At 47.6% G+C, this 21,376-nt stretch overlaps 4 protein-coding genes and 1 long non-coding RNA gene across 10 annotated transcripts; 3 read left to right on the forward strand and 2 right to left on the reverse strand.

Moving 5' to 3' along the window:
* Positions 1-5,100: 5,100 nt before the first annotated feature.
* Positions 5,101-9,386, forward strand: LOC101778567 (probable tocopherol O-methyltransferase, chloroplastic). Of its 2 annotated transcripts, none has more exons than XM_004953529.2 (6): positions 5,101-5,500; positions 7,579-7,748; positions 7,868-7,972; positions 8,438-8,641; positions 8,809-8,911; positions 9,084-9,386. In XM_004953529.2, the coding sequence occupies exons 1-6, from the start codon at positions 5,158-5,160 to the stop codon at positions 9,191-9,193; spliced, it is 1,035 nt and encodes a 344-aa protein (XP_004953586.1). In that variant the 5' UTR covers positions 5,101-5,157; the 3' UTR covers positions 9,194-9,386. The 2 variants fall into 2 exon arrangements, with proteins under 2 accessions (XP_004953586.1, XP_004953587.1); XM_004953530.3 differs by lacking the exon at positions 5,101-5,500 and adding an exon at positions 5,970-6,722.
* A 1,621-nt stretch (positions 9,387-11,007) lies between these two features.
* On the reverse strand, positions 11,008-15,097 carry LOC101779638. Of its 5 annotated transcripts, none has more exons than XR_001164181.2 (7): positions 14,962-15,097; positions 13,242-13,266; positions 13,091-13,156; positions 12,926-12,983; positions 12,704-12,778; positions 11,800-11,829; positions 11,008-11,222 (listed from the first exon to the last, which is right to left on the reverse strand). It is a non-coding gene; the product is annotated as an uncharacterized LOC101779638 (long non-coding RNA). The 5 variants fall into 5 exon arrangements; XR_001164184.2 differs by having other exon boundaries at positions 12,926-12,986; XR_002676658.1 differs by having other exon boundaries at positions 12,704-12,983.
* A 65-nt stretch (positions 15,098-15,162) lies between these two features.
* LOC101779245 (3-dehydrosphinganine reductase TSC10A) lies at positions 15,163-17,416 on the forward strand. Its single transcript, XM_004953531.4, has 3 exons — positions 15,163-16,081; positions 16,196-16,343; positions 16,868-17,416. Exons 1-3 carry the CDS (start codon positions 15,551-15,553, stop codon positions 17,167-17,169), a joined length of 981 nt encoding a protein of 326 aa, XP_004953588.1. The 5' UTR covers positions 15,163-15,550; the 3' UTR covers positions 17,170-17,416.
* Positions 17,417-17,644: 228 nt separating this feature from the next.
* LOC101779910 (pentatricopeptide repeat-containing protein OTP51, chloroplastic) lies at positions 17,645-20,534 on the forward strand. The gene is made up of 2 exons (XM_004953532.4): positions 17,645-18,290; positions 18,430-20,534. The coding sequence occupies exons 1-2, from the start codon at positions 17,775-17,777 to the stop codon at positions 20,293-20,295; spliced, it is 2,382 nt and encodes a 793-aa protein (XP_004953589.1). The 5' UTR covers positions 17,645-17,774; the 3' UTR covers positions 20,296-20,534.
* On the reverse strand, positions 20,524-21,286 carry LOC101776671 (trihelix transcription factor GT-3b). Its single transcript, XM_004955111.3, has one exon. It carries the CDS (start codon positions 21,211-21,213, stop codon positions 20,785-20,787), a length of 429 nt encoding a protein of 142 aa, XP_004955168.2. The 5' UTR covers positions 21,214-21,286; the 3' UTR covers positions 20,524-20,784.
* Positions 21,287-21,376: the final 90 nt, after the last annotated feature.

Below are 21,376 nucleotides of genomic sequence, written 5' to 3' on the forward strand. Positions count from 1 at the left end.
TTTTTGTGCAACGTCCTTTGTTAGGACAAGGTTATAATCTCTAACAGTTTGGCCTCTTTCTGCTCCTCCTCACCGCAAGATGGGCAATCTTCATTGATTCCATCTTCTCAATTGATAAATTTTCATTGATTGCATCTTCTCGACTGAGGCGGTGTGCATGAGATTCATACTCAATTTTACCGTACTGGAGGAGAAATCAGAGGCTTCCATTGGCGGCTGCATACCACAAAGCTCCTCGGTGAGGATGGTGGTGCTGGTGAGGAATTCTGGATACGGAACCTACCGATGAATGAAGGGGCGCCGGTGCAGCTTGCCACGATTGCCATCGTCGATGGAGAGAAGGACGGTGCCGTCAGCAGCACCCTAGGCCGCAGCCGATCTGCTGGTGCCACATCTAGGCCCGGAGCTGGCCGCTGCTCAGCGCTGGCTGACCACCGCCGATGTGCTCTCCTATGCGGCTGCCGCGCCGTTCCCCCCGCGTCGCCGCCTGTATCGTGCTGTTCTTCCCTCGTGGCCTAGCTGCTCGCAACGAACTGACTTGGTGAGGGAGGGGGAAATCGACGCGCGCACGACGGAGCTTCGGCACCATCATCGATTTCTCCACATGCCAAAATGAGCTCGCCGCAGTGGATCAGCGGACACCATCGTCGGGAGGCAACGATACGTACAACGCACCTTGCTGCGTTGATTTCTCCTTAGAGCACGGGTTGCGGCTGTCGTCTCGCGAGGCGACGGCTCGCTCCTCTCTCATCATTTACTGCGGAACACGTCAGCTCATTTTGCATCTGTGGCACAATACAGACGACTGCTGACTATGGGTTGTACATACCCTTAATCAACTCATCCAAGACCTTTTTATGAATGCATGGTATACTTTACTACTCCGAGCCACATGGTACAGGTTGAACATATTATGGAGTACTCCATAATATGTAACATATATGCAAAAAGAAACGTACGAATTGGCCACACTAAACAATATATACTCCTTTGTTCCTAATACATTATCGATGGGCATGAAATCAAAAGGTTGTCACAATGCATCATCGAAATGTTGTACCAAGAAAATCCCCTCCAGCTCCAAAACGCCTAGGAAAGGAAATATATGGAGTGATATCAAAAGATGGATACCTGGCTAACTGCAGTTAGTCAAAAGATTATAATAACACCCAGTCTCCTTTGAGTTTAGTGCTAGGCTTAGCCAAAATGGGTCCTGGCTCATACACGATTTGAAATTAAAAGCTCAAACCAATGCAGTTTAGATTCTAAACCTTTTTTCTATGCTAATGCTTGTGGAATCTTATATTCTGCGAGCTCAAAATTACAGATATATTACTCCCTTAAGAGTTGGTTTTCACAAAATTATAATGATAAGTAGTAAGTATTTTTAAAATATAAATCATATAGTAACATCAATTTTGTGTCAAAAAGTCATTCTTTGATGAGTAACGTTGATTATAAGACTTGTCTTAACTCGAGGAAATAAGCCTTGCAATATCAAACAGATAAGGAGTATGAAGCAACAGACATCCTTGTTCTTTTGCACACTTCAAAAGTTACTATCTCGAATTCTCTCTCTTCATCCCCCGTTTTATCGATCCGTATCCTTTTAGTTTTGCTTCACAGCCTAAAATCTGATTTCTTTTGTAGAGAAAAATGCAGTTACAACAACTACATGATAGATCTTCTTAACTTTTTGGATGTATTTATTCACATAGTGACAATTTCTTATAATCTCTACGGTACGAAGAAGTTTGGTTAGGCAAGGGTGGAGTTCCATGAAGTGATTGGGTCATCTGATCTAATAAATGAATTTTAGCTCCATTACAAAATAGAAAATATCTTGTAGAAAGACAAATTGGCAACGTACATAGAACAAAGATGCCGGGGCATAAGTAAGTCCCTTGGCACCTGGAGTTAGGAGTTGAGGTTGGTGTCAGATCCTTTAAGTAGAGCTCAAGTAGCTCACGAACCTCGCAAGCATTCCTACGGCCTACCCGAGACTCTAGAGTCTGAACCTGCTACCGTCTTCTAATTAACCCCATAGCTAGCCTAGGTCCACAGTTCTAGCCTGCCCCTCGATACCTCCACGATGAAGTATATCATGTTCTAGCAGCCTATGTTCATTCACCGCACTAGACCGCTAAACTTCCCACGTTGCACGTACTATTGATGTTTCGAGCGTGGGGGCGGCAATAATTTCACTTCCACGGTAAAAATAACAGAGTTTACCGCATAGTACGAAACAAATGAGCATGAACAGCAGAAAGGATAGTCCTTTTGAAAGAAGAAAAAAAACGAGAGGGATGAGAGCACGTCGACAGTCAACCTCAGCTAGCTGGATGACGGCGATGTGAACTCAACCGAACCAATCATGGAGAGGCAGGCAGACATATCTAACAACACTTATCACATGCGAGCACCCCAAAACAGCCCATCTCGTGATCTCGAGACAGGAGCGGCCCGGGACGACGAGATGGAGTTGCAGTCGGGACAGGTTGGACACGGATGGCCCGGCCAGTCCCGTCACTCGATCAAATCGCCGCTATTACCTCGCTCGATCTCCCCCTGCCTTCAAGATGGCTCAAACTCAAAGCCAGCCGGCCGGCCACGCTCGAGTAGCCGAGTGTGGGCGCGCACCGGGGGCCACTCACGTGGCTCCGAAAGCCATGGATGCTGCGCGCAGCACGCTGCTCCTTGCAAAGAAAGGGAAGGGGAGGGGGAACTGATTACTGATGAGCAACTGAACATGACCGCCCGCGAACATGTGTCGTGTTGGTTGGCGCCGCTGTTGCTCCTCGGTAGGTGGCAGGTCGGTAGGCCACCACCTGGGTTCGGAGCGAATGCATGCAGATGCAGGAACGAAAAGGCACCCTGCTGCCTCCATGCATGGCATCTCGGCTGGTCCGTGTGGCTGGCTGGCTGGCCCCGGCCGGGCCGGATGCCGTGGATCGGGTGGCCCTGTTGCCGATGCGCCGACAGGTCCGGCCTCGCCGCGTCAAGACGACAGTTGTGCGAGCTCGGCTAAGCTCCGATGGGCATGTCATGATAGCGTGCGGTGGCACATCTCGGGCGTATACGTACGTACGTATAATTGCGGACCCAGGCACACAGCTAGCGCCGGCCGGGGCCCTGGCGTACTGCGTATCTGTCTGTCGCGGCGCAAAACTGACACGACACTGCTTGTGGACCACAACTGATCAGTCTCCAAGCCTCTCTCTCTCTCCTAGGCGGCCACGCTCGGGCATTCATGAGTATTCAAATTCCCTCGTCAAGCGCGCGGTCCTGAAGAAATGGAATCGAGTGGCCTATGGGCTGGTAGCCTGGTACTGGCCCAAGCCCCTATCGCCCAGACTTTGTTCGAAAAAAAAGGGGGCAAAAGGTAGAACTACTTTGTCCATGGACTGGGCCACCATGTGGGTAGAGTCGGGCAGAGAGAGACCAGGCCCACATTAAACAACCCAAAGAAAAGCCCACACGATCACGGGTCTTTACGACAACTAACGATTGGTTGGCTAGGATGTGTTAATTCTTTTTCTTCCTAATGGGACGGACAAGGGATATAACTCAGTGGTTTCCTTCGTCGCTGCTCCCAGTCGGAGCGCCACCTCCTGATTCGCCAGAGTCAGGGAAGGAGCACCGTGATCAAGAGACGAAGAGCTCCACTAAGCAGCCTAACGAGACCTCCAATTTTTTTAACTATGCTTCCTGCCCTTAGAAAGGGAACAACAACTTGGAAAGGAATTGATAATATCTTAGCTTGTGTGAGGCGTAACTAAGGCTCTACGGTGTAAATCAAGGGGGCATGTGCCCCTTGCCCCTTCCAAATCTCCACCCATAGGTAAGGAATTTGGTGGTTGATAAATTTTAGTTAACAAAATGGACAAACACTATTTTATATAGATAAACAGTCCAAGTGTAATAATGTATGCTCCATTCGTTCCAAAATGAAGATCATTTTGGCTTTTCTAAACACATTGATTTTGCTATGCACCTAAATATAATGTTATGTCTAGATACATATCAAAATATATGTATCTAGAAATTAAAAGCCAAACAACCTACATTTTGACATGGATGGTGTAGGTTCCAAGACAATAAATAATATTTCTATATGTAATTTTTTCTCCTTTATAATTCTATTGCCTTCATTTATAGCAATCTCGACTCGACTAGTTTAGGCCTTACAATATTATTTTGCTCCAAAATTGTATGGTTTGATCGATTTACTTTAATGGATAACTAGAACACACATGTACCCTATCAGATATTTCATAGTCTTTTATCGTGCCAAAATATTGACTTCGCTAAGAGTTTTCTAGACGGAGCTATCTATATACTTAGGTTAATCCTCAATATATTTATGTGTTCTAGAGTACTTGGAATATCCTCCGATGGATAATGCAACCTAATGAGCTGAGTATTTGAAGTGCTCGTCGAGGCCCAACTAATATTTCAGAAATTTTAATTTTTGAAATTAAAATAACAACATTCAAAATACATTATTCATTCATCGTGCCAATGTTATTTTAATCTTACCAAAAAATCATGAAGATGTTTTCAAAATCCGTCGGACAAAATCTAGAGAATCTTTGACATTGTGTTTTTTTAAAAAATATTTTACTATTTTAAACTATGTTTACAAAGTATAGAATTCATTATTTAAAATTACAGAGTGTCCTTGATACCATCAAATGTAAGTTCTAGCAAAAACACAAAAGGAAACAAGAGAGAAAATGGAAGCGCGGCCTTTTACCTTTTAGACAAAAAAAAGAAATCATGCTGGGTCTGGGCTTCTAGAGTCAGGTCTCTTACTTTGGGCCGTGCATGCGAGGTGATTTTGGTCCAAGCCTAGGCTGATTGTTCTTCATTTTGCGGGTCTCGCTGGTTGATTTTTTGGAAGGCACGACGCTCTTCTGCCTCACCTGTCTCTCTCTCTCTCTCTCTCACTTGATCTTGTAATCCCCACCTGCATCACAATCACTACCGTAGCAGCCCGGATGGTCCTCTGTCCTCCCATCCCGTCGGGGGACGTGGCGGTGGCACTAGCAGTTTCACTTCTTTTCTTCCTCACACACTTTTTATAGTATTAGGAGGGTAGAGCGCTCTCAGCCGCCACACCCGCCTCGCCTCCGCCTCCTTTAAATACCGCCGCGAATGGCTCACGCGGCGCTGCTCCACTCGGCCCTCCCTTCCACGAGCTCTGCCGCATCCCGCCGCCGCGGCCGCCACCACCGCGCCCCTTCGCGCGCCCCGCGCCGCCGCCTGCCGCGCCTGATGGCCTCGTCGACGGCCCAGCAGGCCCCCGCGCCGGCTCCGCAAGGCCTGAAGGAGGGAATCGCGGGGCTGTACGACGAGTCGTCGGGGGTCTGGGAGAGCATCTGGGGCGACCACATGCACCACGGCTTCTACGACTCGGGCGAGGCGGCGTCCATGGCCGACCACCGCCGCGCCCAGATCCGCATGATCGAGGAGGCGCTCGCCTTCGCCGACGTCCCAGGTGCGTCCAGTCCAGTGCTCCAGTCCACGCCCCGCATCCTGGCCGTACGCTTGTGACCACCCGGGTTATCTCTAAATCGATTGGTTGGAACCGGGCCGGCGGCGGAGGGGAGGAGAGGTGGAGCGGTGGCGGCAGCGGAGGGGACGAGAGGTGTTGCGGTGGTCCCGGCATACTCCCTGCGCGCCGGCGCCGGCGCCGCCCGCTCGCCCCTCGCCATGGCAGCCACCAAGCTTGCCGTCGCCGGAGGGAGGCCGTAGGGGAGGCGGATCCTGGAGCTTGGAGGGGAGTGGCCGCCGGAGGCCGTAGGGGAGGCGGGGAGACGGAGGCCGGAGAGGAAGGGGAGGCGGAGGGCTGGAGGGGAAGGGGAGGTCGGGACTCGGGAGGATGGCAGGGGAGCGGGGAGGCGTTCGTGTGGGTGGGATTCTGAGACAGGGTAAGATTGAAGGAGTTAACGGGCCATCTCGGGCCACGAAAAAATCGTGGCGGGCTGGGTGGCGGCCCACGCCTGACACGAGCTACCGGGTCGGTTCAGCATGAGTCTGAAGAACTTCGGGCTGGGCTGAGCTAGGTTCGAGAGAAAATAGGGCTTCGTGCTGGGCTAGCGGGCGCGGGCTGTATGGACATCTGTAGAACCGGCCGGCTAATCCCTACCTTTTGTGTGCGATTTAAATAAAAGAAACGGTAATGCTTCGGATCATGCGTCCGACGTGAGTGCGAGTCGTTTCGTCGGACGGTTTTACCGTGGAGGCCCAGTTACCCTACCTGCCCACACGTCCACACTTGTGGCTAATTATTTTCAAACAACATGGCCTCTCTCCCATCCACAAGACTACCTAACACCAGACGTTCTTATCCATTCAGCCGGTTTCTTCCCATCCTCTTCGCAAATAGCACCATGACGGTACGGAGGTCATGGCAGTCCACCTCCCTGGCTCCCTTCCCATCTCCTTCCTTGATGTGCCAAGTCAAGGTCCGGTTACTTCGCAGCCTATCCATGGCCGGCTGACCGCCCTATCGCCTCCGACGGGCGGTGGGAGATCCGGGGCAGTGGCGCGCGAGGCCGACAGAGGCGAAACTAACAGCGGGAAATCCAGGGCGGCAGTGCGCGAGGCCGGCGGCGGGAAATCCGCGGTAGCGAGTAGCGAGCCCCGCACGAGCGGCGGCGTGCGAGGCCGGCGGCGCATGAGGCGAACTTTACGCTCTCGACTCCATGTTGCATTAGGTACCCCATGATGTTACAGTAGAATTTTTTGGATGTTGCAAAACACTATAGATGTGTGCAGTATAAATGGTCCAACAGTTGAGTTTTGATGTTTCGTCTGTTGATGTTTCATGCTGCAACTTTTGTATTTTAGTGTTTCACCGTGTTGAAGCTCAACCTATCATATAGTTGAGAAATGTTGCATGAAACAGGCGTTCGATGTTGTCGTGGGAATTTCTTTTCTTTAGAATACGATATTTATATTGCACTATAGTTTTTATATATTTTTTCAATGTTGCAATCTTATGTATTCGATGTTACGGATATTTACGTTGAATGTTGCGACGGCCGCTAGCAGCGCCACAAAAGAAAAGAACCGGCAGGCGCCGCAAGTTGTGGGAATTTTTTTCCTTTAGAATACGATATTTACATTGCACTATATTTTTTACAAATTTTGCAACGTTGCAGTTTTATGTATTCAATGTTACGGATATTATGTTGGATGTTGTAACGTAGCGTCCGATAGGTAATGTACGGCGCTAGCAGCGCCGCCGTAAAATAAAAGAACCGGCAGGCGCCACGGGTCTGCACAGTGTGTTTGTTTTCTTGCCTTTCTGTTTGCTCTGCGTGGTTCTGCTCACTGGCCAGTCTCCGCACGACACCTCGGACTTGGGGAGCCACTCACGATAAGGGCAAATTTGTTCAATCCTACGAGTACGCATGTGCAGTATGCTCTTTCACCATTTCCAGGCATTTCCAGGAACAGTGACATGATATGACCTGCTGCCTGCTTAAGCGAGGGCACTGTAGACTTCATGATTTCCATGTTTTTTTCCTTTGAAACGACATGGTTTCCATGTTTGATTTTCGCGTGCAGATGATCCGGAGAAGAAACCCAAAACGATAGTCGATGTGGGATGTGGAATTGGTGGTAGCTCAAGGTACTTGGCCAAGAAATACGGGGCGCAGTGCAAGGGCATCACGTTGAGCCCTGTTCAAGCTGAAAGAGGGAACGCTCTCGCTGCTGCGCAGGGGTTGTCGGACCAGGTGCTCTCTGCTGCTACTTCTTATCTTGCAAATTGATTTCGATCGGTGAAGTAGCTAGCCACGGTAATTCAGTGATTCTAATATCAGCCGTCTGCTTTCAACCCGGTTTGGTGGGGCAGGTTTCTCTGCAAGTTGCTGATGCTTTGGAGCAACCGTTCCATGATGGGCAGTTTGATCTTGTATGGTCCATGGAGAGTGGCGAGCACATGCCAGACAAAAGGAAGGTAACCTTTTTTATTCAGCGTGGCTCACTACAGATATAGAACATTTGGAGTTTTGCTATCAAGTTGTTGTGCAACGGAATGGGTGGCCATGCATCCATTTGAGGAAAACGTTACATAAGTTTGTTACAGTTGAACAAAAAAAAGCCCAAAGAACATGGGATTACACTCTTCGGAAAAACAAACTGCTGACATCACATAAATGATCGCCGCATGTGCTGAAAAGCTGGAACTAGTGTTCTAGTGCTGTTTTGTTCAGCTATTACTGTCAAACAACAGGAACCATAATTAGATCAGTGAGGATATAGGTAGTACAGCAAACATCGAATTATTTCAAATCTAATCCCAAAGGAGAAACACTGAATCCCAACCTACTCTTGGAGAGTTTGAATTATTTTCTCCACATACTATTACTAGTGAATTTCTATGTTTTCCTTGAACTCTTACCGGACTCTTGTATTGTATTAGTTTGTTAGTGAGCTGGCACGCGTGGCGGCTCCTGGAGGGACCATAATCATCGTGACATGGTGCCATAGGAACCTCGAGCCATCTGAAACCTCGCTGAAACCTGATGAAGTGAGCCTCCTCAAGAGGATTTGCGACGCATACTACCTACCGGACTGGTGTTCACCGTCAGACTATGTGAGCATTGCCAAGTCGCTGTCTCTGGAGGTAAGAGGATTTCCCCGTTCTATTTGGATTTTAGGTAGCATACAGGTCTGTCTCTAATATCATCCTGACAAATCTTGATCTACCTACTCCCCTGGACCACTCCAATTTGGCAATTTGGTTGGTGTTATAGCATATTTTGCTAATTTTGTTGTTGGGTGTGGTGTCAGGGTATCAAGACAGCTGATTGGTCAGAGAACGTGGCCCCATTCTGGCCGGCCGTGATAAAATCAGCACTGACATGGAAAGGCATCACCTCCCTCCTAACAAGCGGTATGCTCCCTCAGCTCATCTTCTTACGGTTCTGTTACTGAGCATGGACTGCATCAAATATCTTGAACCCGATTGGGATCTGAAACTGTTACTGAGCATGGACTGCACCTAATACCTTAAACCGATTGGGATCTGAATTTTGTTTGGCATTGAATTTTGCCTCTGTGTGAAGGATGGAAGACGATAAGAGGGGCGATGGTGATGCCGCTGATGATCCAGGGCTACAAGAAGGGGCTGATCAAGTTCACCGTCATCACCTGTCGTAAGCCCGGAGCAGCGTAGGAGGACAAGCTACTGTCGCGGCGGCTATGTTCAGTGCTATAACGCAGATCTCTGACGAGCAAGAAGCCGCCCCGTCGACGTCTACTTACCGTGTACGAGAATCGACAGACCTACGACTTTGTGCCCATCAGCCCGTGTCAAATAATTTTTCCAACACTCGTCGATATATTTCAAGTTCACGCTTCCACGTGCCTGTCGTTGCCAAGATTGGCGTCTCCATTGGGTCCTCCCTCCGGAAGTGGCAGTGTACTCTCTGAATTGAACACAGCCACCCGTCAGCTAAGCTCGACGTGCCAATGGCCGTCCCTCGCGGGAGAAAGCGCCCAGTCTGGAGTCCCCCACTCTATGGCGCGCGGTGACCTGCCCTGCGCGGCAGAGCGCCGTGCCCAATCTCCGCCCGTCACCGACTTGCGAGGGCTTGCGTTTTCGGCTATGGGCAGCATGTGAGATTGTGAGCCAAGTTGAAACGGCGCGAAGGCGTCCAGGGTTGGTGCATGCGGGCTTCGCATGGTTGAGCGCCTGAGCCCCGCGATACATCCTTAACACTGCTTATACTTAACACTGCTTATACGTACACGCTCATATTGCGTGTATTTCATGATAGTATAGGTATAGTAATAATTATAATTAAGATATATATAAAATTATTAGTATATTACATGGAAGTAGTTTATATACAATTAATAGTATATACATAATAATTTGTTCTCTTAATTCTTAGGTCCCAACCATAATCTCCTCTTTTGGACAAATGAATGTCCATTATAATGAAATTCTCCTTGAAAATTAACCACCTTATCCATAAAAAATCCTATAAGTGCTTCTTGGATTGCCGTGATCCTATCCTCCTCCTGGAGTTCTTCTTACTCCTGAACAAGACGCGCCAGGTTGATCCTATGGTGCCGCCCTCACTCCGACAATTTACTTCTCAATCAGGATGAGCCCCGGGCGATTTGGCGTGTCCCAGTTCCAATTCCATCCCCATCGGGCATAGTGAGAAGAATTCCTCCCTATTTTCTCAGGTTTATTGCTTGTGCTTGCTGTCTTTCGTTTTTGCATCGATCGGCGTGCAAAGAATGGATAGGTGCTGCAGCCTGCAGCGGGCGACGGGCAAGCAATGAAGCAATGCTGCACTCACCTCGCAGCAGGCCAAAAGTGTGGCACGCAGGCAGGCAAACTACAGAAGCAATTGACGCAGCCAGGATGCAGGGCAGTCTGGCAAGAGGGATTTTTATTTAGGGACTGTCTCCACGTCAGGTGACTGACGGTTTGCTTGGTGTTCGGGAGCTAAACTTTAACCAATTCATATTGGATGTTCGGATGCTAATTAGGAGAACTAAATATGAGCTAATTACAAAACTAATAGCAGAACCCCTAAGCTAAATCACGAGACGAATCTATTGAGCCTAATTAATCCATCATTAGCGAATGGTTACTGTAGTACCACATTGTCAAGTTATGGACTAATTAGGCTTAATAGATTCGTCTCGCGATTAGCATAGGGGTCGTGTAATTAGTTTTATAATTAGTCTAGATTTAATTGTCAAACATTCGATGTGACGGCCCGTCAGTTACCTGTTTCATCCGTCGGTTTGTTGGTCAACCGCTCAGATCTGTCTTACTTTTTCCCCTTTGAAACAAGCTGTTTTGGGGTCTGCACTTTTCAATTTTACGCCCAACAGGTGATAACGGGTTTGTTGTTTGTTTGTTGCTGACCCTTTAAGCTTGGTTGGGCCTGTACACTATTTTTGTTGCTGTCTGTACCACACTTTCAGCCCAATAATAGGCCCAGCTGACTGTATATCACATAACGGTTCAGCTAACTGTCTACCGGTATATTTTTCTGAAACTTAGAAAACATAACAGCCTGGGCTAACCGTCTGTCCAATTTTTACCCACATTTTTGACATAAAACATTTACAACATTTCACATACACGCATATGGAAATAACAGATACCAAGACATTATTAGAAGACTTCGATGAAGACCAATGCTTTCAGGACCCTCCATTTTCGAATAGAAATCCACCTGATAAAAAATATTAGAACAACATTACATATTCAGTGACTTAGAACACAACAAACAAAATGTCAAAACATACACAACGCTAGAAGAATTGCACAGTGCAGAAGATAAGTTATGAGCTCAGATAGTTCTGTAGTCCATTGACCAAAGAATAACCTAGTCTTTACTGGAATTGCTTGGAGCTAGAAGTAATTCAAAATGGGTAAATTTTTTGTTTGTTTGGTTCATAAGGCCAAGATTGCCCTTAAGACGCCACAGCAGTAGAAATACGAAAACCATCATTATTGCGTACTATAATTAATGTCCTGGTCACCATCCATAACAATAGACAAATCATGGAAATGCAAAAAGTTGTACAGTCTGGACCCAACAAGATAGAAGGTTATACATTTTGCAGCTATAACATTTCACAGGCGAAAGGACACAAAGACAACGTTTCAAACAAAGTTATTTTGTAGCTGTTTTTTTTTTCAAAAATTCTAAACATGTTTCTTCCTTGCCACCATTGTAGTTGCTGTATACTGAAAATAGAGATAAACATGTCTGAACTTACACTATAAAATTACAAAAATTATAATACCTCATATTACTGGAAGTTTTCGTAGTAGGACTGCAATTGGAGGTACATATAGGTGGACAACAAAAATAAAGAGGATATGAGACTTGTGTGAAAAGGAAATACATGAGATCAATATGGGAGATACAAATACTATCTCTGAACATACAGATACAGAGCTTGATCTTATTGAATATTTTTAGTGTAAAACAGGCAACACATATAAAGTTAGATGCTACCTAAAATTTAAGAAAACTTTGAAAATAACAATTCTCAAGTGAGATGTTACTTATTTACAGTTTTAGAGCACACCACAAGCTTAGCTCGTTTCATTAACCAGAAATATAAAAAAGTCTACCTAAACAAACTGAGAACAGCATAATAAGCATGGCATGCGCATAAAAAATAATTTTCAGAGCACATCACAAGCTTAGCTCCTTTCATTATACGGATGACATACACAAAAGTGGGCAGAAACTAGTAAACTCATTTTTATTTTTTTTGGCACTATGCAAGTTTATAAATACCTTTAATGATTGTATGTAATGGAAATGAGATCTATGTGAAATTAGAAGCTAAAAAAACAGAGATGATATCATGAAGAGGGGATCGACACAAGGAACAAATGAAGGAATCCCCCATGGTCATGCACAATCTTAGAAATTTTCAATGTGAACCCTATGGGTGAAAGCTGACAGCATAAGGATAGCAATTCTTTTTGAACTACAATGAAGTCAAGGAATAATTTGGATGATCTATAAACTTTACAACTTACAAGCACAACTTGACAACACTATAGTCCTGAACTAGAGGCAAATAAACTCAAATTTCTATGAAACTTACACACAAAACCTGTTGTATTCACAAAATAAGAGTACATAAAAAGATTTAAAGTTAGAAGGCGGCTAGACAATGCAGGGTTATAAACCTTAATCGCCTTGTAAGTTAGATTAGGCTGTGCTCCTCCACAAATAGAACTACCATCCATTGTGCCATGTACAACCTGCCAGTAGACCAACATACCAAAAACTGAACAGAAGCGGAACATGAATCTAACCTATAATACCGCATGTTGGACACAAACAACAGAAAAAGGAAAAGTTGAATAGTAACGAGCCACAAAATCAATAGGTAAATCCCACAATTAAACCTGTTAACTGCTTTCTTGGAGTCCCATGAGGTCAGCTCTGGCCAGTGAGGGCACGGTACTGCTGGGAGCCCCATGAGGTCAGTTGAGCGAATTAGACCATGAAGTGGAGACGTGGGAAGGAGATCAGGTTGACTGCAAGCTTTCGGAGGTCAGAATTCAGCTTACCAGGAAAGCGAAGGCAGCATGTAACACCACTCATGGTTGCAGAGATAAGGTGGTTGAAATCACCAACTGCAAAACAAAATACAAGGTTAACACCACTCTGCAAACCCATCTTGTTACAAAGCATGCTTTTGACAATTCGATGCCTCTCCACCTCCGCAACTCTAGCATCTATGAGCCTGCACACACAAAAAGCAAAACAAGGATTGGTCAATACAACAGCTTTATGAAAAATGCACTAAATGTATTCTTTGATTCATTAGCATGACACAGATGACAGATGATCTCATAGAGCAACTGACCATCAGATCTGACTACAGAAATTGCCTACAAAACATATGAATGTGGAACTCACTTTAATACTTTACACAAAATCTCAAAGAACAAAGAAAACAAAATCAATGAAACTCAAACTAAAGTGAAACTCATTTTGTATAAAATAAGGCTAATGTTTAAACATCCTGAGACAAACAAGAAAAGTTTTAGGGAGAAATTAAATTGTTGTCATCTTACTACATTATTAACAACTCAGTATATACAAAAATGCTTAGAGACAAATCAAAAGTCACCAATCCAATCCTTTTGACAAATCGGGTGAAAAGTTAGCCAAAAAAGCCATAATTTTCTTCTGACCTAGACAAGAAAATATTGGCCATGGTGATAAGTTTGCTACAGATGACATGTAACCAAGAAGCTATACAACTTGTGTCTCAAAATCTGTTCAGGTCATGCATGATTACAAAATAAATAGTTAAATAAAAAATAATTACAGTATTACATTAGGATGTAATTCTGGTACAAGTTATGTGTGATTTTATTTTTTATTAAACTTAAATTAACTACAAACTGGAAGTCAAAGGACAGCCTGGAACCTTGCTTGTATTAATTGTCATACACTAATTCATTTGGACTTAACAAGTATTAGTTGATTCCTCCCAGGGTGGGTATGCAAGGCAGTGTCAGACACATTATGGGGAGGGGCAGTTCACTCCTTTCATCCCTTGCACCCCATACACAACTAATGTAACACTTCGAATGTACAATGCTATAGAGAGCTCACACACCACACTCTGGTACCACATTGACACAAGATTTTGCCATAATCACCACAAATGAAAAACCCAATCGAGAACAAATTGGACATAAGCAGACAACAAATCCCGAACATGGAACCCTAGTGAGCTCAGATCGAACGGCAAGGGACCAAAAAGCCCCAACCAAGCTCAAAATAGCACAATAAAAGACTACAAATTAGGAAACCGAATCGCAATTGGGCACAAAGGAGACCCTAGTACACTAGGTGCAGTTCTGATCATATTTGGATATAGGCTGGATAGTGATGACAAGGCAAAAATGCAATCAGATTTACCCTTCCAAACATGGATCAGAGCTTCTCTGCGATTAGTTCAGTGCGCGCGCGCGCACCGCACACACACATACACACACACACCTGATACCGAGATATGAATACCATCTCTTCTCCACCCCTACTAATCAGCTACAGTTATGAAGCAACAGAGCACAGATCGAACCTAATTCAACAAAATAACCCAAGTACCCAACACAACCTACCAGTAACCCCCAAAATCGATTAATGCACATCAATCGACAAATCCCAACCAAACAGAGCACGAATCAAACTATGAACAGCCATTACCACTACCTGATGCCCCCAATCATTGAGCTCCAACTGAAACTGAGCAGTGAACACTAAAATTGAGCATGAATCGAACCATAAACAGGCACTGCCACTAGCTGAAGCCACAAATCGTCGAGCCCCTAAAATGGCCATTACCGCTACCTGATCCACCTCGATTGAAGTACAGAATAACCAACACAACATCTACAGGGGGTCAGGAATTTCTTGGGCTCACCGTGGTCTCTCGCGGGTCCTCGAGGACGGCGGCAACACTCCCAGGCACCACCGACGACGAAGAAAGGGGCAGGCGTCGCGTGGGTGGCTCAGCCTTGTCTCTGACGCGCCCGCCTCCTTCAATCTTGCCTCCACTGACCCCAAGACTGAGTGTTTAGCTATATCAATTTTTTCTGTCTAATGATGAAAAATCCCATCCATTATAGACCGCCGCCCGGCCGTGACTAGAATTCTCGTCAACCCCCCGCCATCGTCATCGGTCACAGCCTCAGATCTGCCGTTCCCCGCCGGACGGCCCTCGCGTACGGTTCATCGACCACGACCAGACCTCCTCCAACCCGACAGGCGCGACCGCCCAGAGTCCAGACGAGTGTGCTCTGCTCCCTCCTTTCAACGCCACGGCCTCGCCAGCTCGCCGTCCTTCCCAGATCTGACCACCTCGTGTTCCCGTTCCCTCGCGCATCCCGCCCAGTCCACTCCGACGGCCGCCCCGTCCCCTTCTTAACTCCGCCACCCCGATCCGGCCCCGCACTCCACCACCGCCCCCCACAGGTTCGCCGCTAGCTCCAGCCAGCAGACCTCCCGTCGCCATGGCAGCGGCGCTCCTCCTCCTGCTGCTCACGCCCGCCGGCCTCCTCGCCGCCCTCGCCTTCCTGGCGCGCCCCCGCGCGGCGCGCGTCCCTCTCAAGGGCCGCCACGTCTTCATCACGGGCGGGTCCAGCGGCATCGGGCTCGCCATGGCCACCGCCGCGGCGCGGGAGGGCGCGCGGGTCTCCATCCTGGCCCGCAACCTCGCCCGCCTCGAGGAGGCGCGCGCCGCCATCCAGCGCGACTCCGGTCGCGGCGACGTCGGCGTCCACGCCGCCGACGTGCGGGACGCGGCCGCCGTGGAGCGCGCGCTCCGGGAGGCCGGGCCCGTCGACGTGCTGGTCTGCAACCACGGCGTGTTCGTGCCGCAGGAGCTCGAGAGGCAGGACATGGAGGAGATCAAGTGGATGGTGGACATCAACCTCATGGGCACCTTCCACCTCATCAAGGCCGCGCTCCCCGCCATGAAGGCGCGCACCCGCGAGACGCGCCTCCCTGGGTCAATCGCGATCATGTCCTCGCAGGCTGGCCAGGTGGATGTTTCACCTGATTTTCTGATGCTTCGTTCACCATGCAGTTAAGGTGTTCGATGTAATGCTGCGTGCTTGGGAGATTTATCCCTTTGTTGGTAAATGTCTTTGCTGCAGGTTGGTATCTATGGGTACACTGCGTATTCAGCGAGCAAATTTGCACTTCGTGGATTGGGAGAGGCGCTGCAGCATGAAGTCATCACCGACAACATTCATGTCTCGTTGATTTTCCCTCCTGACACTGAGACTCCGGGTTTGGAAGAGGGTATGTGTTGCTTATGAACTGGCCAATGCATATTGGTTTTGTTTGAACTGGCCACTGAGACTCCTCTTAATTCCTCTCGCTCCCCCTTTTCTCCTCCGTGCTTATGAACTGGCCAATGCATATTGGTCCTGACACTGAGACAAGTGAAGCCATCGAATGCCTGAGTTCAATTTGATACTGAAAACTTTTCAACTTGGCAACCTTGAAAATTTCGGAGCATTATGCTGATGAAAATATTGTCCACCCCCCACTTCAGCACCTGTTGGAAGCAATTGATTGGTTTACCTTTACACTTGCACTTGCCTGTAAATTCTTATACTAAAAATCATAGGCCTAAAAGTGTTGCTATTACTCTCTAATTTGCTTCATTGGGTATATGTTTAATAGTACCATTTTTGCAAGTGCACCAGCAAAAATGGGAAGAAGGGAGAACATTTTCACTACACTTGGCATCCCTCAAATTCTGAAGACACTTTTGCACATTTTGTTACCGAATGCTGACCATGTTCTTTGTCTGGTTTCAGAGCATAAGAGGAGGCCAGAATTGACGAACATCATAGCGGGTTCATCTGGTGGAATGAAGGCCAATGATGTTGCGAAGAAGGCTCTGGATGGCATCAAATCTGCGAAGTTTATTGTCCCCTGCAACTTTGAGGGTGCAATGTTGGCCGTAGCAACTGCTGGTTTATCCCCGCAGAGTTCACCGGTAATGGCATTCCTAGAGGTGATTGGTGCTGGACTCATGCGGTTTGCAGCGCTTTGTTTCCAGTGGAATTGGTTCTCTACGATAGAGGGCTACTATGCCAAGAACAAGAAGCGCGAGTAAGAACAAACATACAAAATGACAAACATGGACATAATTTTCTTGAGTCCATGGGAGCTAAAAGGTCAAATAAATCATCTTGTTGGCAACACCTGATCTGAATGTAGTGGGTATGCAGAGAAGCTGTAGTTCTGCTTCTCATTTTTATCTTTGCTTCGTCGACTTTGAGATCTTGTGTACGATGTATATTTCACATTTCAGGAAAAAACACAATAAAGGCACAAATTTCATGGATTAGTGATTTGACCCATTTACATAGGGAGCTGTTTTCGTGCAAATCTCTGTTTTGGAAGAATGTTGCCAGTCTGCAGTTTAGTGTCATGTTTTCACCATGTTATCTAAATTTCCTAAATATTTGGCATGTTTTGGGGTAAATTACATGGCTGCCAGGCAGTAGTTTCAAAGTTGTCAGAGGAAAAAAAAAACACCCGACTCGGTTCCAAATTTCATATGAAGCGTCCAAAAGGTGAGTAACGGACGAGATTGCACGGACCCCTGGAGAGGCCAATCCAAGGTTTACTCCCTCCTCTCGCGGAAAGATTAGGCTGCTGCGTGCAGCGGTGACTGGGTGAGCAGCGGAGCTTCTGGTGCTCGGCGTCGATTCGTTCATGGCCTCGGCCTCTCCCTGCGCCTGCGGCGCTCCATCCCCATCGCTGCGATGCCCTCTCGCCCTGTCGCTCCCCTTCGTTTCCTTTCCTCCCGCCGTCCGGCTCGCCACCCCGCCGCTTCTCCCGCGCCGCCTCGCCGTGTCGCGTCCAAGGGCGGCGTCAGCGCTGGAGGCCCTCGTGCTGGAGTCTGACGACGAGGATGGAGACGACGCGGACGAGGAAGCGGAGGTGGAGGAGGAGGCCGGGGCGGGCCTGTTCCAGGGTGTGGCGTGGGCGGCGGGGGCCGACGAGAGGGACGCGGTGAAGTCCCCCGAACTGCAGGTGTTCGAGCTGGAGGAGCTGCCGGAGCAGTGGCGGCGGTCGAGGATCGCCTGGCTCTGCAAGGAGCTCCCCGCCTACAAGCACTCCACCTTCACCCGCATCCTCAACGCCCAGCGCAAGTGGATCACCCAGGACGACGCCACCTACGTCGCCGTCCACTGCCTCCGCATCCGCAACAACGACGCCGCATTCCGGGTCAGTATGCAGTCCTTCAAGCTGCTATCTCCCTCCCGTTGCCTATTCAGTCCTTCTTGCTCACGAACTGTTCGATGAATTGCCGTAGTTGTAAATTCATAGTAGGTTGACATATGGATGATTCGGTAATTCCTTTCAGGTGTACAGCTGGATGGTGCGGCAGCACTGGTATCGCTTCAACTTTGCGCTAGCTACAAGGGTGGCCGATTGTCTTGCCAGGGAAGGCAAGGTTGAGAAGTGCCGAGAGGTGTTCGATGCAATGGTGAAGCAAGGCCGAGTGCCTGCCGAGTCCACCTTCCATATATTGGTCGTTGCATATCTCAGCGTGCCAGGGGGGCGATGTCTTGAGGAGGCATGCACCATCTACAACCAGATGATACAGATGGGTGGCTACAAGCCTCGCCTTAGCCTACACAATTCATTGTTCCGTGCACTTGTGAGCAAGACAGGAGGCACTGCGAAGCACAATCTCAGGCAGGCTGAGTTCATCTATCACAATATAGTCACGAGCAATCTTGCAGTGCACAAGGATGTTTATGTGGGGCTCATCTGGATTCACAGTTACCAAGATTTCATTGATAGAGACAGAATCAAAGCTCTTAGGGATGAGATGAAGCAAGCTGCGTTTGAAGAGACTACTGATGTGCTGGTATCACTGATGAGGGCCTTCTCCAAGGAAGGTGATATTAAAGAAACAGAGGCAACATGGCATAGGCTTCTTCAGAGTGATTGTGAGCTCCCTGCTCAGGCTTATATCTGCCGAATGGAGCTTTATGCACGGACTGGTGAGCCTATGAAATCCCTTGAAATGTTCAAGGAAATGAAGGGTCATAATGTACCTCCCAATGTTGCATCATATCATAAGATAATTGAGATAATGGCAAAAGCTAGAGAGAGAGAGACCGCAGAAAAACTAATGGATGAGTTTGTTGAAAGCCACATGAAACATCTGATGCCAGCCTTTCTTAGCTTGATGTATTTGTATCTGGATCTGGATATGCATGAGAAATTGGAGCAGACATTCACAAAATGCCTTGGTCGGTGTCGTCCGAATAGAATATTGTACACCATTTATCTGGAATCACTGGTGAGGATTGGAAATGTCACTAAGGCTGAGGAGATTTTTGGTGAAATGCATAAAAATGGGACGATAGGTACTAATGCCAAGTCTTGCAACATCATGCTTAGAGGCTATCTTTCTGCAGAGGACTATAAGAAAGCTGAGGGCATTTATGATTTAATGTGTAAAAAGAAGTATGATGTACCAGTGGATTCTTTGGAAAAACTTCAAAGTGGTCTCCTCATTAGCAAGAAAGTTGTCAAGCCACCAAAACCTGTGAGCATGAAATTGGATGAAGAACAGCGTGAGATTTTGATCGGTTTGCTACTTGGAGGCACTCAAATAGAATCTCATGCACGGAAAGGAGTTCACATCGTCAACTTTAAGTTCCAAGAAGATTCTAATGCTCATTCAGTTCTAAGGGCACACATTCATGAACGTTTCATTGAATGGCTGCCTTCAGCATGCAGATCATTAAATGATGACAGCGAGATCCCTTATCAGTTTTCAACCATACCCCATGCACATTTTGGTTTCTTTGCAGATCAGTTCTTTCTGAAAGGCCAGCCAGTTCTCCCAAAGCTTGTCCATCGATGGTTATCCCCACGTGTTCTGGCATATTGGTTCATGTTTGGGGGCTTCAGACTCAAATCAGGTGATATTGTTCTTAAGGTCAGTGGCGGGAACATTGATGGCGTTGAAAGAATCGTGAATTCCTTGCAAACGCAGTCTTTAACATGCAAAGTGAAGAGGAAAGGGAGATTCTTTTGGATAGGTTTCCAGGGAAGCAATGCTGACTCGTTCTGGAAAATAATTGAACCTCATGTATTGGACAGTTTTACTGGTTCTGCGATGCAGGAAAGTCATAGAATCGGTTCAGATGGCTCGCGAGATAGTGATACCGATTATGAGGATGATACACAGAGGTATGATACAGAAACTTAAGGGTAAGGACAGTGTATGTTCACAGGTATTTATGAGTTCATCAAAATTATCTGAAGTCTACGAATTTGGTTAGAAGCTTGTGATGTATATTGCTCATGCGTGGTTTCCTACTAACAGCAATCGCTCAGATTGATCTATCACATATCCATCTGGTCGTCTGGGTTGTAGAGTTGTACTCTAGACAGTTTTAGGCAGAAAGATTTATGTTTCAATTTGCAGATGAGTATGTTCTGTTTCTACTGTCCATCCGCTGTTGGTTTCCATTTCCAGCAGGAAATACATCTTTTTCAGAAAGTCTCTTACGACAGCATTTTCTAACATTCCACTACCTGATTCCCTAGAGCTCTAACAATTCTACTGATTCATATTCACCTGCACTCACATAGGATTATTTCCATGTAAAGATGAATGAAACAAAGCAATCCTAGCCGGCTATAACCTATCCTAAATCTCTTGATGGTCTGCCAATGGAATCCTACCTCCTACAAGCTACAGGTCTCCATGTAGGAGCCTGGTGAGCAAGCTCGTGAGGATCGCGTCCCTCCTCTCGGCCCTGGCCTCCTCCCTCGCCCTCCTCTGCTCCTCGCGCTCCATCCACGCCTGCTCCAGCATCAGCCGCTCCCGCTCCATCCGCTGCATCGACCGCCGCCACTGCTCCTCGAAGAAGAGCCGCTCCCGCGCCTGCCTCTCCATCATCTCGTGGCGCTGCAAGTCCAGGCGGAGCTGCTGCTCCAAGAAGCCCCGCAGCAGGCCACGGAGGGCAGCCGTCGGCGCCTGCATCATCCTCCGCTCGTCGTCGTCGCCGGCCGGTCGTTTCTGCTTCCTCCTGGCCGGAGCTCGGCCCGGTTCGGACCCGGGGGCCTGGCTCTGCATGTTTGCTCCCCGCGCGGCGTCAGCCCAGGTGTGGCGCGAGGACATAAAAAGGAAACGCGTACGTGCTGGTGAATGTGGAAGGGGCGCGCACGCTGACAGCGCCCGGAGTGGTCAGACAGCGGCCTGCATGCAGCAGCAGCAGCTACCAGCGGCCGTCGGTTTTTCATCGTCTCTCTGACGCTTCCCGACCTCCTCGTCGCTCCAAATT

This window comes from Setaria italica, chromosome I (assembly GCF_000263155.2).
Source record: "Setaria italica strain Yugu1 chromosome I, Setaria_italica_v2.0, whole genome shotgun sequence".
Taxonomy (NCBI): Eukaryota; Viridiplantae; Streptophyta; class Magnoliopsida; order Poales; family Poaceae; genus Setaria; species Setaria italica.